Below are 17,213 nucleotides of genomic sequence, written 5' to 3' on the forward strand. Positions count from 1 at the left end.
TTAAATACCAACATAGCTAAGCTGTATAAACTTTCGTGTTTGCCTCATTTCGCTAACTCCTAGTTGAAGAGGTTTGTCATTTTTTTAAAGTTATTTATTGTTGGAATATTGCAAACTAACTAAATCTGCAAATAAATAAAAAATAATTTGTGGCTAAACTCCAAAAAGTTCTCTAATTTAAACTAACCTTGTGAATGTTCTACAACTGAAACAACCACAACAACCAAGAAGACAATTGAAAGAACTGACTCCATCGTGGCTACATACCCTGCCCGTGTGTACAACCGTCCGCTTAGAATACTATCTTATGGACAATTTCGTGTGTCAAGGTCACTGCTTGTGTGTGCTCGATTATATGTATACCCATGCATGGGATCCAGGTAACATTGTTCGCTCTTACCAACATACACTAACTTGTTATTGATTAATTGTTCATAGAAACAAGTAAGGTATTTAGATTATGATATTACATCGATTTAACATACTCTGAGAAGATAAAAGAACATATAAAAAGACAAAAATGCATAAAAAAAATCCACCATAAACAAATGTTATAAATCAGGAGTAGATTTCACAAAAGAACTTAAGACTAAGGGACGACTTCAAAAGATCAATGTAAGATAAAAAAAAAATTGAAAAAAAATTCAAATAGTTTGGGGGGGGGGGGGGTTGAACTGCTGCAAGATGTGGTTATCCGACATTGATTTTTACATACATCAATATGGGTCAATCAATTTGTCCCAAATTTTGTTAAGAAGGGGGGGGGGAGGGGGGTCAGTGAAAAATAAATATGTGAATTAAGTTTTTTAACCTTCATTGAACTTTTGATGTCGTCCCTAAGATTGATCGTAAGTTTAAACAATTCAGTATACTTACGACCAATCTTAGTCGTCATTTTTTTTGTGAAATCTACCACTGCAATTTTATTACCATGATAGTAACTAGAGGTCTATCTAATACAACTACTAGTATAAACACGTTGCAATTATTGATAAAAACATATGTTATGGAAAATGAGTAATGAAGTTCAGTTTGAATAATCTAATGTCATTGGACATCACATGTCCCAGATGAGGTTATGTTGGCCCCACTAAACATGATTAACCCCGCCCACATTTTTAATATGACCTGTCTCAAATCATTCTTTATGTGGTGTGTCTCAAAGCAGGAGCCTGTTTTTAGTGGTTGTCATTAGTTCATGTCTGTCATATTTGTTTTTCGTAAATTGTTTTGTTATAAATATATAAGGCCGTTAGTTTTCTCGATCGCATTGTTTTATATTTTTCATGTCGAGGTCTTTTATAGCTTGCTATGCGGTTTTGGTTTGCACAATGTTGAAGGCCGTACGGAGACCTAAAGTGGCTAACATATATGTCTTTTGGCCTCTGCTAGAAAGTTGTCTCCTTGGCGACCACATCTTATCATTTAACAGTAGTTCTAGTCTTCTAATTCAATTTCAGATTTTAGATTCAATTTTAGAGACAATTTCATCTAACGTGTTAACCATCTAATAGAAAGTGTAATGGATACATTCATTCGTTTTCTTATATCATTTTTATGAAATGGTTGAGCTAGTCGTCGAAATCAACATTTAGTCCGGCGGCTACAAGCATATTTCAGAGGAATTGTGCACATCCTGTTACAAGCATGAAATTTGGCATAGACCTTCCTCAACTATTACTCTTTAATTTCAGATAGGGAGGCAATTGAAAAAAATGTCTCACTTCCGGTAAAATCCAAAATGGCGGACGTCATACTTAAATCAGCCCAATATCGAAGACTAGTGTGTAAAAATGTGTTATTATCATGCTACAATCATAAAAGTTGGTACAAACCTTTGTTTTTTTACTACTGTTGGATAAATTAAATAGATAAGATGTCTTCAGAAACCCTTCTTCCGGTTAAAATCCAACATGGCGGACATTGTACTTAAATTAACTTACTTTTTAGGGAGGGTAATTGAAATGTGTTTTAAGGTATTGCTACTATCATTACATTGTGCAGGAACCTTTCTTTGGTGCTTCTGGTGGATACAATGTATAAGACATATGTCTTAAAAACCCTTACTTCCGGTAATATCCAAAATGGCGGACATAGAAATATCAATTTATTATTCAAATATTCAACTTTTTTCAAGATGTAAAGAAAATGATTTTTTTTTGTGCTGGTCATTAAACTTTTGGCTTTAAGTAATCCCCAAAACCACTTATTTTATCATGTTGTAAATGTTTAAACATAAAGTTGACACTTCTGGTAAAAATATGACGCACATTTCAAAAATGAGTCCTCAATCCATTTCTTCGATGTAGAGTTTTGGATAGATTATAAACAAAATAAAATCACAAGGTACTAATACATATTTAAAATTACTACTTTAATGGCCAAGAATACATATTTATTTACATTCACCACCACATGCACACAAGGTAGTTCACAGTAGACCCGATTTTCAACAATAAAAATGACCGTGGCATCCTTTCTTACATCCACAATGTACAAGCATCTGAAAAAATGATGAGGCCTCAGAAATAGTTTTTTTAAAGGGACCCTCTTTGTCCCTTCGCATTTCATTAGACTAGGAAGTGTAAGAGCCAATCCCAAGCTCGTCTCACGTAACACCTGCATTAGTATATTGCACGTTTTACATGCTTGAAAAGACTAGACCAAGTTGTGGGCCTCACTTATAGTTAGCCTTCCGTTTTGTGCAAAAAAATTATTTTCTTGCTCTGTTAATCATGTAAGCTCAATCTGATAAATTTGTGCGATCTTACAGTAAAACCCTGATGATTAAGGCTGATCAGTCATCATTCTTTATGTTAAAGTCACATCTTCAAATACCATTAATGTCTCCTACGCATTTTTTTCCTCCTTTTCAAGCAAAGAATGAACCGTATCACAACCGGTAAAGGTATAGGTCTGAAATAAGTGTGTGTGATCACTCATTGCCTAGTGCATTGAAAAGGCCATGATAGATATAAATTAAAAGATTTTTGCCTCCCTAAACACAACCCATAGTTCGTTTGCCCCTATATCACGGAATAGCGAAATAGTATTGACAGAATCATCAGTGACTGTTAATCATGACTCGTTCAAGTTCGTGTTTCACTGCATCAGACATATGCACCATGATTTTAGTTCCTGTCTCTTTATGTGTGCATGGTGCTACTCTTGAAATACATCACGTGGTGGATAAAATAGAATATCGTGAGCATTTGTTGCTACAACTACCATACTCATCAAAGACTTCATCCACTCTTGTTACGGTTTCAAGGTATTTTATTAAGGTGAGGACATAATACCCAATCATCATACTCGTTAGAAAACACCTTGAAACTGTAACAACAGTGAATGTAGTGTCGGATGCGAACATAGACAATACTGGTAGTTTGTAAGATGCTAAAAGAAGCAAGAGCAACATTTAGGGGTAAGGGGATACACAGACGAATCCAGGGTTAAAAACATCCTCAAAATAGTTTTCTGAGAGATGACGACAATAAGAAAGAACTTTTAAGTTTTTATTCACAGCAGCTTGCTCACTACAATTTTGAGTACAAGGTAGTTGTAGCAAAAATTTCTTAGGATGTTCAGTGTTATCCACCATTTGATGATGTTTCAAGTTTAGCACAATGTTTACACGACGAGACAGACACTAGAAACAAGATCGATGTGTCTGATGCAGTGAAACACAGACTTAACCGAGTCATGACTCGAACAGTCGATACTGATATGGTATTGCTGTTTCGCTATTCCGTGACATAGGGACAGACAAACTTTGGTGTGCATTTGGAAGGGGAAAAAGCATAAGATATATATCAATCCATGACCTTTCAAATGGTCTAGCCATAAAAATATTGTGAATTGCGGCCTAACGAGTTTGCTGATTGGGTATTATGTCCTTACCTTAATAAAATACCATGAAACTGTAATACGAGTGGATGGTATCTTGGATGTGTATTGTAGTTATAGCAACAAATGGTCAGGATATTCTATTTTATCCACCACGTGATGTATTTCAAGTTCAGCACCAAGTTCACATTTAGAGGCAGACACTAGAATCATGATGCATGTGCCTGATACAGTTAAACACGAACATTAACGAGTCCTGATTAGCACAGTCGTTAATGATGATGCTGTCACTACTGTTTCGCTATGCTGTGACATAGGGGTAGACGAACTATGAATTGTGTTTGGGAGTGCAAACGACTTTGGATTAATATCTAGCAATGGCCTTTCAAATGCACTAGGCAAGGAGTGATCTGACACATTTATTATTATCCATGCCTTTACCTATTGTGATATGGTTCTCTCTTTGCTTGAAAGAGAAAAAAAGACTATTTGGGAGACATCGATTGCATTTGAAGCTGTGACTTTAACATAAAGAATGAAGATTTATCAGACTAAATCACCAGTAATTTACTGCAAGATCGCACAAACTTAACAGATGGGTATACCATGGTTAACGAAGCAAGAAATAACTATTTGCGCAAAAAGGGAAGGTTTTTTGAGGCTATTTCCTCAACTTCGTCTAGTCCTTTCAAGCATGAAAATCATGCAATATACTTAGGTAGGTGTTTAGGGAGACGAGCTTTGGATTGGCTGTTATGCTACCCACTCCAGGCGGGGACAAAAAAAGGAAAACTTTAAAAAAAAAAAAAACTCTTTTTGAGGTCTTATCATTTTGTCAGAAGCTTGTACATTGTAAAAGTATGAAAGGATGCCGCGGTCATGTTTTATGTGGGAAATCGGGTATCCCGTGCACTGCGATGTGTGCATGTCGTGGTGGTCGTTATTTTTGGCCTAACATTGTAGTAATTTTAGATATGTTTTAGTACTATAGTGATTTTATTTTGTTTTAATAACTCAATCCTTAACTCTTCATCGAAGAAATGGATTGAGGACTCATCTTTGAAATTTACGTCATACTTTTACCGGAAGTGTCAATTTTATATTTATGCACTTGCAACATGATAGAATAAGTGTTTTGGGGAATAACTTACAGCCAAAAGTTTAATGACCAGCACAAAAAAAAATCATTTTCTTTACATCTTGAAAAAAGTTGAATATTTGAATAATAAATTGATATTTCTATGTCCGCCATTTTTGATATTACCGGAAGTAAGGGTTTTTAAGACATATGTCTTATAATTGTATCCATCAGAAGCACCAAAGAAAGGTTCTTGCACAATGCAATGATAGTAGCAATACGTTTAAACCCATTTCAATTACCCTTCCTAAACAATAAGCTTATTTAAGTACAATGTCCGCCATATTGGATTTTAACCGGAAGAAGGCTTTCTGAAGACATCTTATCTATTTAATTTATCCAACAGTAGTACAAAACAAAGGTTTGTACCAAATATTATGATTATAGCATGATAATAACACATTTTTACACACTTCGAGATTGGTCTGATTTAAGTATGACGTCCGCCATTTTGGATTTTGCCGGAAGTGAGACCTTTTTTTTCAAATGCCTCCCTATCTGAAATTAAAGAGTAATAGTTGAGGAAGGTCTATGCCAAATTTCATGCTTGTAACAGGATGTGCACAATTTTTCACAAAGCCGCCGTACTAATTATTTTGAAACAGCAGTCCACAACTTCCACAAAAAAGAACAAACACGTAAATTTCCTTCGTAGATCAGCGGAATATAACGACGGAATTATTCGGGTTAGGGTTTTTTTCGGTTTAACGAGAGAAATGATCGTGAAAGAATATCTAACGGCGGTCAAGTATTGACAGACGATCGTGAAAGTTCTGGTAACGGATCGTGAAAGACATTGTATCGAGGAGACATATGAAAGGTCAGCAAATATTGTAATTTAATTAATAACACAGACACATTTACGACAAAATAAAAATGTCTGTCAAAATGGTTCAACATTATTATCAGTATGTCAAAATATCCAGTTTCAAAAGTACATAGTTATTAAAAAAAGGAAAAGGCAGATTGCTTCTCGACATTTCAATGACATAAAAAATGTAAACACACACGATTTTTTCACAAATTTGTCTAAATTAACTACTTTTATCAGAATAAGGGCATTGTATTTGAATTAATTGAACGGTTCTCGTAGTTATTTTGTATTAATATAATCTGAAACTTGGTAAATAAAGAATTATTTACACAACATTGATTTTTTGGATCGTGAAAGATCACGTACCGCATTTTTGAAGATCGTGAAAGATCTGATTCTACGAAGACTTTCAAATTATTCTTCAATTATTTGATAATTGATATGTGTAATTGGTATTGAAAAAGGCTAGATAGGCCAATATCCTCAATGGGTTTAAGCATTTCAAAGTATTAATATTTTCAGAAAATGAAAAGAAAAAGAAATATCAACTACGGCAATAAGAAAAGACATTAGTGACAAAACACCGAAAAAACAATCCAGTGAAGGTGAGCCAATGGAAGAAGTTGAAGATGCAGATAACGTCACAGAAGCAACACACGAATATTGTGAAGATGATGTGGAAATGAATGAGATAGTTAAGTTAGTACCAATTCTTATCAAAGAAATAGCAAGTTTGGATTCCTACAGTATCTTTTAATGTTGTTCAATCTAATAGCAAATAAGAAATTCGACTTCTCAAATATTTGCTTTTTAATGCGGTATCCGTTTAAAGAAACCGAGCAGTTCTGGTACATTGGTAAAATTCTATTTCATGGACGTTTTCAAAGGTTCATGACTGGATATAAAAAAAACACTGGCCAATCATGTCATACAAGCAAAGGATTTTATGATCCCAACAGCGCTCTCATCAATTTTGCCGTTCCCAGCCCTTTTCATATTGAGACTTTTAACACAGATCTGATTCTACCCAATATTAAAGGACCCGGTAAATTTGATTTCATTGTAAAGACAGTTGTTTCAACGAATCCATCCAATTCTTTTGCACTAACATTTGATGGGAAGAAATTGGCACCAGGTTTGACAACTGATTCTGGTGACGTCGATTTACTTGGATACGAAGAAATACCACCGAAAATTAAACAGGATCAATTTCAAACCAGGTATAAACAGATAATGGATTTTATAAATGATCGTCTAAATCATTTCGAAGACTCAGTTCTAAGCCAACTAGATAAGAATGAATTTATTTCAAGCGCTTTGGTATTCTATAGTATGTACTACTAGTATATAGTTAAATCAATTCTTATCTGCGTTATTTATAAAGAACTTAAAAGTTCTGTTGCACAAAATGTTGGTTATCGTTCAATCCTAAATTACACATGAAATGTGCTGTTTTTGCTATGATTTTTTTGTCTGATGGATAACATTTTGGTTTAAACGTTGCATATCCATATTATTGTCTAACTAGTGTCGGTCTGCCTGAAGTGCACTAGACCGATTCGCAGAGCTGAATCTTTCACACTTATTTAGACACGTTATTAGTTGTTGGTTTTTTAACTTTCGAGGTAAAGTGTTGAATAGAAAAAAGATAATACTTTAATGTTCATCCTTATCAAAATAGTTATGGGCTTCAACCACTTGCATATTTATCAAATGGTAAAAGACATACTGATTTCTGATTACTAGTAATTAGTCTGGTCACGCATTTTCTTTCACGATCGAAATAATTCGTTGCCTGATCTTCCACGATCAAATAAGATGGAAATTCATCAAACTCAAGGTTTTCATAAACAAATTGACGCTTTTAATGGAAGAACATACTTTAGTTTTACTGTACTATCAGATACACCAAAGATTAAGTTTCATATATATCATGATATTACTGACGGAGGACGGCCTGATATTACTGACGGAGGACGGCCTGATAGATTGACATGCGATTGGAATGTAAAAAATAGTCCCTTTGGACTACAGCTGAAGATGTCAGTTTCTTCATAAGCTATTGGAAGGAGAGAAGGAGAAAATTTCAAGACAGGTACAATTTAAGGAATACAATGACATGGGGAGGGTTGGGATCCCGCTAACATGTTTAACCCCGCCACATTATTTAAGTATGTGCCTGTCCCAAGTCAGTAACCTGTTATTCAGTGGTTGTCGTTTGTTTATGTGTTACATGTTTTTGTTTTTCGTTCATTTTTTTACATAAATAAGGCCGTTAGTTTTCTCGTTTATTGAATTGTTTTACATTGTCTTATCGGGACCTTTTATAGCGGACTATGCATTATGGGCTTTGCTCATTGTTGAAGGCCGTACGGTGACCTATAGTTGTTAATGTCTGTGTCATTTTGGTCTTTTGTTGATAGTTGTCTCATTGGCAATCATACCACATTTTCTTTTTTATTTGATTTATATATCTAAATGTATTCTGATTAATTGTCATGTTTCGTAATTCGAATTCCGGATTTTTCTTTCTCAACCATATTAAGTCAAACGATTGATTTTAGTTCTATATCATTTTTGGGTGTACATTGATTGATTGGTTATTGTTTGCTTAACGTCCAATGACAAATATTTCATGCATGTTCAGGATGAGAACAAATGAAGAATTAAACAAAATAAGTAGGTACGGATACATTATTCATAAACATAAATCAACATCTAGACATCTTGTAGGTTAAGGTATTTCACATCATTTTTTAGGTAATATTTCTTTACACAGCAAAAAAATGTCGACATTCACCTCGAATCGTATATTTTATCATGGTATGACACTAAACCCCTAACGGTTAGGACTGTGCTAGAGTTTTTTTATGATGAAGACACAATTTTGTAATCAGTTTAAAACAGTGAGGTTCTGAGCTGAAGCCAAGTCCTTATTATACCCCCGCTATATAAAAAAGGGGGGTATACTGTTTTACCTCTGTCTGTCCTTCCGTCAGTCCGTCAGTCCGTCAGTCCGTCAGTCAGTCCGTCCGTTCCATGAATATTTTTCGTCGCATTTTTCTCTCAGGAACTACAATAAAGGATTTCTGAAATTTGGTTTCAGGGTTAATTAATTCATGCATCATTGGCATTTTGTTTTTACTTTCTTTTGTTACCTATTCTGACTTCCATTGAACTGAGTTTTACTGTAGGTATTACTGTGTGTTTTTTTGTTCTACATTGGCCAGAGATATAGCTTGCTATGCGGTTTTGGTTTGCTCAATGTTGAAGGCCGTACGAATACCTAAAGTGGCTAACATATATGTCTTTTGGTCTCTGCTAGAAAGTTGTCTCCTTGGCGACCACATCTTATCATTTAACAGTAGTTCTAGTCTTCTAATTCAATTTCAGATTTTAGATTCAATTTTAGAGACAATTTCATCTAACGTGTTAACCATCTAATAGAAAGTATAATGGACACATTCGTTCGTTTTCTTATATCATTTTTATGAAATATTACACTCAATGGTTGAGCTAGTCGTCGAAATCAACATTATTTTGAAACAGCAGTCCACAACTTCCACAAAAAAGAACAAACACGTAAATTTCCTTCGTAGATCAGCGGAATATTACGACGGAATAATTCGGGTTAGGGTGTTTTTCGGTTTAACGAGAGAAATGATCGTGAAAGAATATCTAACGGCGGTCAAGTATTGACAGACGATCGTGAAAGTTCTGGTAACGGATCGTGAAAGACATTGTATCGAGGAGACATATGAAAGGTTCAGCAAATATTGTAATTTAATTAATAACACAGACACATTTACGACAAAATAAAAATGTCTGTCAAAATGGTTCAACATTATGATCAGTATGTCAAAATATCCAGTTTCAAAAGTACATAGTTATTAAAAAAAGGAAAAGGCAGATTGCTTCTCGACATTTCAATGACATAAAAAATGTAAACACACACGATTTTTTCACAAATTTGTCTAAATTAACTACTTTTATCAGAATAAGGGCATTGTATTTGAATTAATTGAACGGTTCTCATGGTTATTTTGTATTAGTATAATCTGAAACTTGGTAAATAAAGAATTATTTACACAAACTTGATTTTTTGGATCGTGAAAGATCACGTACCGCATTTTTGAAGATCGTGAAAGATCTGATTCTACGAAGACTTTCAAATTATTCTTCAATTATTTGATAATTGATATGTGTTATTGGTATTGAGAAAGGCTAGATAGGCCAATATCCTCAATAGGTTAAAGCATTTCAAAGTATTAATATTTTCAGAAAATGAAAAGAAAAAGAAATATCAACTACGGCAATAAGAAAAGACATTGGTGACAAATCACCGAAAAAACAATCCAGTGAAGGTGAGCCAATGGAAGAAGTTGAAGATGCAGATAACGTCACAGAAGCAACACACGAATATTGTGAAGATGATGTGGAAATGAATGAGATAGTTAAAACTTAGTACCAATTCTTATCAAAGAAATAGCCAGTTTGGATTCCTACAGTATCTTTTAATGTTGTTCAATCTAATAGCAAATAAGAAATTCGACTTCTCAAATATTTGCTTTTTATTGTTTTGTGACATTTTAAGGTTTTGGAGTACACCCACAACAATATTAATGCGGTTTCCGTTTAAAGAAACCGAGCAGTTCTGGTACATTGGTAAAATTCTATTTCATGGACGTTTTCAAAGGTTCATGACTGGATATAAAAACACTGGCAAATCATGTCATACAATCAAAGGATTTTATGATCCCGACAGCGCTCTCATCAATTTTGCCGTTCCCAGCCCTTTTCATATTGAAACTTTTAACACAGATCTGAATCTACCCAATATTAAATGACCCGGTAAATTTGATTTCATTGTCAGTGTATATAAAGTGCGAATCCAGCTAGTTCATTTTTACTGTTATATGCGGGTATGTCTATTGTAGAATAAAGGATCATGGGAAAACTGTATTTGTTTACGTTTTGAAAATATCAAGTTTAAGGATTTTAAGTTAAGTTTTAACATATTTTCATTGTGATATGTCTTTATAATATACAAACATAGCATTAAAATTCAAATAAGTGTTATAAAAACATCATAATATAGCATATCGATTATTGAAAGCGATCCATTTTAACTATACGTGCGATGAATTATCACTGTTAGTGCAGTCATTATTAATGTAGAATTTTCAAGGATGCGAGGAATTTTTATTGCAGAATTATGTGATAAATGCACTTGCAAAAAATGAAAAAAAACTTAGTTGATGACTTTAGGATTTATGATACATGTATTTTCAAATTGAAATACAAACTCCTCATTCATTCTTCATCAAATATATAGTTTTTCAAACTTGTAACAAAAGCGATTCTCAAAATGTCATATTGTATTCTTCAGATTACGTTTCTCCTTGATTTTAACTTATATAGGGAATCACTGGATCGTGACAGCAGCGGGCCCTCTTAGGCAGTCAGTGGGCCCCTACTTATGAAAAATTCTTGATCCGCGAATGGATACTACCGCAGAGGTAAAACCATGCACATTTGGGTTAGTGTACACGAAATGCATGCTACAATTCATTTTTGTTGATTTTAGACTCTTTGGAACTCTATGTGGGCTATTTCAGCAACTAGGCGAAAAATCCACAAACAAGATACACGGTTAGATTCAGCATGTCAACGAATTCTAAATATCTATATTAAAGGACTTTTGTCTATAAATTTGGACCCCACAAAATTGTAAAAGGGACCAAAAATATAAAAAAAAATGCATGCATCGGATACATTTGTTATTGAAAGCATGACTGTAACAATAGGATGAATATACAAAAATATCTTATTCTGGGGTCTCATTGGGGGGTTCAGTGATCCCGGATCCCGCTTACTGTTTTGGCAGATTCCCGTATTCCGCTTATTGTTTTGTTAGATTCCCGTATCCCGCTTATACTTTCACCTGTCACGCTTGCAAAAAATCGTCAATCCGGCGTGACGCTTATACCCAAATGCGACCCACTATTTTACTCTATTTTGACTCATATTAAGCCCATTATAAATATATTAAAAAAGAAGCGTGGATTATTTTATCCCTTTTTATCCCGTCTCGTTTCGTTTTTGAGCCATATATAGATGTCGTATGTGACAATGAGACAACTCTCCATCCGAGTCACAATTTATAAAAGTAGACCATTATATGTCAAAATACGGTCTTCAACATGGAGTCTTGGTTCACACCGAACAGCAAGTTCTAAAGGGCTCCAGTGTAAAACCTTTTAAACGGGAAAACAAAGGTGCAATCTATATCAAGATGTACGTAATTAGTGGTGAAGTGTCATGGAAATGGATAAAAAAAAATAAGGATAAAGATCCATATACGCTTTATAAGAAACTAAATGGAATACATTTGAAATAAATGTTATTTCTATTGAATTTATTAGAATGTTTTAAAACCAAACTTTCCTCCGTAAGTTAAATTTTATCAAATCTTTCTCTTACTTTATCTATTGTTTGAGCAAGTTGGCTAAATTAAGGCTTTACAGCTAATTTCCTAATGCATGTTAAGCAAAACATTGGTTGGCTTGCTTGCTTTGTTTGTATAATTGTTTATACAATCTTTCAAGTGTAAATAAGATTGACATTTTAAAACAATATGAATAGGCATAGTTTAACCTGTATTTTTAATATTTGAATTAAATTGGGTGTTATCATAATGATTATCCATTAAAAAAAAGCAAGCAAATCAACTAAAGTCTTGCTCTACATGCTTAAAGAAATAAGCTGTAATAGATAAAAAAAAAATTATACAGTGAAAATGCACCGCATATACAAAACTAATGATTCGCTCCACAGTGAAAATCAAAGAATAGTATCATTATTCGACAGTAAACATGACTAGCATTACGAAATCATCATAGTGAAATTTAGTTAAATATGAAGAAACTGAATGACAAAACATATTCTACGTTATACAACTTTAATAATTGTATTAAAATGAATATTTTTTTACTGCAACAACATCTTACTTGTTAGTTATAAAGCATCTGCACGACCTGTTCGTGAAATGTCCTAAATATTCACCTATTTTGGTATATATTTCACAGCTAGATGGCTGTAGGCGCGATTAAACCCCGCACGCATCTCTTACTTTGTTTTCTTAGTATTATGTATTTCTGAACATATACATTTTAACTCATTTTCTTCATTTTCTTCAAAAATTAAAAAAAGTTCGGCTGTTTATTTATCATTCTACATTAGACATTTATGGCATATACAGTAAAAATGATATTTTAGGATCCGCACTTTACATACAATGATTGTAAAGAAAGTTGTTTCAACGAATCCATCCAATTCTTTTGCACTAACATTTGATGGGAAGAAATTGGCACCAGGTTTGACAACTGATTCTGGTGACGTCGATTTACTTGGATACGAAGAAATACCACCGAAAATTAAACAGGATCAATTTCAAACCATAAAAAATGATAATGGATTTTATAAATGATCGTCTAAATCATTTCGAAGACTCAGTTCTAAGCCAACTAGATAAGAATGAATTTATTACAAGCGCTTTGGTATTCTATAGTATGTACTACTAGTAAGTATATAGTTAAATCAATCCTTATCTGCGTTATTTATAAAGAACTTAAAAGTTCTGTTGCACAAAATGTTGGTTATCGTTCAATCCTAAATTACACATGAAATGTGCTGTTTTTGTTATGATTTTTTTTGTCTGATGGATAACATTTTGGTTTAAACGTTGCATATCCATATTATTGTCTAACTAGTGTCGGTCTGCCTGAAGTGCACTAGACCGATTCGCAGAGCTGAATCTTTCACACTTATTTAGACACGTTATTAGTTGTTGGTTTTTTAACTTTCGAGGTAAAGTGTTGAATAGAAAAAAGATAATAGCTTTAATGTTCATCCTTATCAAAATAGTTATAGGCTTCAACCACTTGCATATGTATCAAATGGTAAAAGACATACTGATTTCTGATTACTAGTAATTAGTCTGGTCACGCATTTTCTTTCACGATCGAAATAATTCGTTGCCTGATCTTTCACGATCAAATAAGATGGAAATTCATCAAACTCAAGGTTTTCATAAACAAATTGACGCTTTTAATGGAAGAACATACTTTAGTTTTACTGTACTATCAGATACACCAAAGATTAAGTTTCAAATATATCATGATATTACTGACGGAGGACGGCATGATATTACTGACGGAGGACGGCATGATATTACTGACGGAGGACGGCCTGATAGATTGACATGCGATTGGAATGTAAACAAAAGTCCCTTTGGACTACAGCTGAAGATGTCAATTTCTTCATAAGCTATTGGAAGGAGAGAAGGAGAAAATTTCAAGACAGGTACAATTTAAGGAATACAATGACATGGGGAGGGTTGGGATCCCGCTAACATGATTAACCCCGCCACATTATTTAAGTATGTGCCTGTCCCAAGTCAGGAACCTGTTATCCAGTGGTTGTCGTTTGTTTATGTGTTACATGTTTTTGTTTTTCGTTCATTTTTTTACATAAATAAGGCCGTTAGTTTTCTCGTTTATTGAATTGTTTTACATTGTCTTATCGGGACCTTTTATAGCGGACTATGCATTATGGGCTTTGCTCATTGTTGAAGGTCGTACGGTGACCTATAGTTGTTTATGTCTGTGTCATTTTGGTCTTTTGTTGATAGTTGTCTCATTGGCAATCATACCACATTTTCTTTTTTATTTGATTTATATATCTAAATGTATTCTGATTAATTGTCATGTTTCTTAATTTGAATTCCGGATTTTTCTCTCTCAATCATATTAAGTCAAACGATTAATTGATTTTAGTTCTATATCATTTTTGGGTGTACATTGATTGATTGGTTATTGTTTGCTTAACGTCCAATGACAAATATTTCATGCATGTTCAGGATGAGAACAAATGAAGAATTAAACAAAATAAGTAGGTTCGGATACATTATTCATAAACATAAATCAACATCTAGACATCTTGTAGGTTAAGGTATTTCACATCATTTTTTAGGTAATATTTCTTTACACAGCACAAAAATGTCGACATTCACCTCGAATCATATATTTTATCATGGTATGACACTAAACCCCTAACGGTTAGGACTGTGCTAGAGTTTTTTTATGATGAAGACACAATTTTGTAATCAGTTTAATACAGTGAGGTTCTGAGCTGAAGCCAAGTCCTTATTATACCCCCGCTATATAAAAAAGGGGGGTATACTGTTTTACCTCTGTCTGTCCTTCCGTCAGTCCGTCAGTCCGTCAGTCAGTCCGTCCGTTCCATGAATATTTTTCGTCGCATTTTTCTCTCAGGAACTACAATAAAGGATTTCTGAAATTTGGTTTCAGGGTTAATTAATTCATGCATCATTGGCATTTTGTTTTTACTTTCTTTTGTTACCTATTCTGACTTCCATTGAACTGAGTTTTACTGTAGGTATTACTGTGTGTTTTTTTGTTCTACATTGGCCAGAGATATAGGGGGAGGGTTATGATTTTACTCCTGTCCCAAGCCAGGAGCCTCTGTCTGCTTTGTTAGAATCATAATTTTTAATTTTAATAAAAATTAAAATGGAAATGGGAAATGTGTCAAAGAGACAATAACCCGACAGTTCGTTTATTTTTTTTTGGACTTTAGGCCTCCATCATCACTGCACTAGTACACATGTTTGTTTAGAGGCCAACTGAAGTATGCCTCCGGGTGCGGGATTTTTTTCGCTGTTTTGAAGACCCACTGGGACACTTATCCAAAAACTCATAAAGCTACAAAATGCACACAATAGAAAGTATTACATTGTAATACCCAAATGTAAATTACATATATAAAATCCAGAAGACATCAAATAAATATTCCGTGCAAGATAAATGCTTTTTTCCGTGTGATATTGTTTAATCTTGAGTATGGGATGACTAGTCCGAGATTACTCTGACGTCCAACGGCTGTTTTGACAGACAAGCTGGAGATTACTCTGACGTCCAACGGCTGTTTTGCCAGACAAGCTGGAGATTACTCTGACGTCCAATGGCTGTTTTGCTAGACAAGCTGGAGATAGCTCTGACGTCAGAGTAATCTCTAACTAGGGATGACGTGATTTATTTAGTAGTAGATAGTGGCCATCTTTAGTAACTGTGTACTAGATTTTAGTAATTGCGAGTACACTAAGATCGATACTTTGTTCCTGTTTTCTTTCTTATTTTTGGTGTTCTTTTTGTGTGCTACGTGCTTATTAGTATCTGATGAGTCAAGATATTTCAACCTGGTTTTTGTCGAGCCTGCAACTTTTGTTGCAGAAAGCTCGACATAGGGATAGTGATCCGGCGGCGGCGGCGTTAGCTAACTTCTTAAAAGCTTTATATTTTAGAAAGTGGAAGACCTGGATGCTTCATACTTTGTATATAGATGCCTCATGTTACAAAGTTTCCGCCAGTCACATGCCAATGTCCTTGACCATTTGAAAAAAAGTTCAATTTTTTGTAATGTTGAATTCTCTCTTATAAGTAATGGGATAATTATATTTGGTGTGTGCGTACCTTGCAAGGTCCTCATGCCCGTCAGACAGTTTTCACTTGACCTAGACCTCATTTCATAGATCAGTGAACAAGGTTAAGTTTTGGTGGTCAAGCCCATATCTTAGATACTATAAGCAATAGGGCTAGTGTATGGAAGGACTGTAAGGTGTACATATCCAACTGGCAGGTGTCATCCGACCTTGACCTAATTTTCATGGTTCAGTTTGTGTTTTGGTCGGTTTTTCTCATACTTTATGCAATAGATCTACTAGTTTGTTGTATGGCATTATTTTAAGGTGTTCATGCAGATGTCATCTGACCTTGACCTCATTTTCATGGTTCAGTGGTAAAAGTGAAGTTTTTGAGTTTTGGTCTCTTTATCTAATACTTGAAGCCATAGGTCAACTATATTTGGTGTATAGAAATATTTTATGATCTATGTCAGTAGCGCAGGTTTTCTTTGACCTTGATCTCATTTTCACGGTTCATTGATCATGCAGTGTTAAGTTTTTGTGATTTGGTCTATTTTTCTTAAACTCTTAGAAATAGGTCATCTATAATTGTTGTATGGAAGCATTGTTAGCTGTATATGTCTGCCTGGCATGGTTCATCTGACATTGACCTCATTCTCATGGTTCATTGGTCTTTATTTAGTTATCTTGGTTAATGTTAAGTTTAAGTGACAGTTGTAATAAAGCTTTATACTTATGACTATCAACATAATATCAACGATTAGTAAAGAAGGCGAGACATTTCAGCGTGTGCACTCTTGCTATAGTTGTTCTAATGTTGTGTCGTTCCTCGACCGTCCCAGATTATGGAATGGTTGAGAACTCAAAAATAATCTGATATTTTTTGTCGTGATACTTTTTGTCGTTTAAAT

At 34.2% G+C, this 17,213-nt stretch overlaps 1 protein-coding gene across 1 annotated transcript in view; it reads right to left on the minus strand.

Annotated features, from left to right (window-relative positions):
• LOC134706073 (low-density lipoprotein receptor-related protein 2-like) overlaps positions 1–398 on the minus strand; it is a 36,903-nt gene extending 36,505 nt beyond the window's left edge. The window contains exon 1 of the mRNA XM_063564783.1: positions 188–398. Coding sequence (XP_063420853.1) covers positions 188–254 — 67 coding nt within the window. The 5' untranslated portion in view covers positions 255–398. The remainder of the gene's footprint in view (positions 1–187) is intronic.
• Between the last annotated feature and the right edge of the window lie 16,815 nt (positions 399–17,213).

Source organism: Mytilus trossulus, chromosome 2 (genome assembly GCF_036588685.1).
Source record: "Mytilus trossulus isolate FHL-02 chromosome 2, PNRI_Mtr1.1.1.hap1, whole genome shotgun sequence".
NCBI lineage: Eukaryota > Metazoa > Mollusca > Bivalvia > Mytilida > Mytilidae > Mytilus > Mytilus trossulus.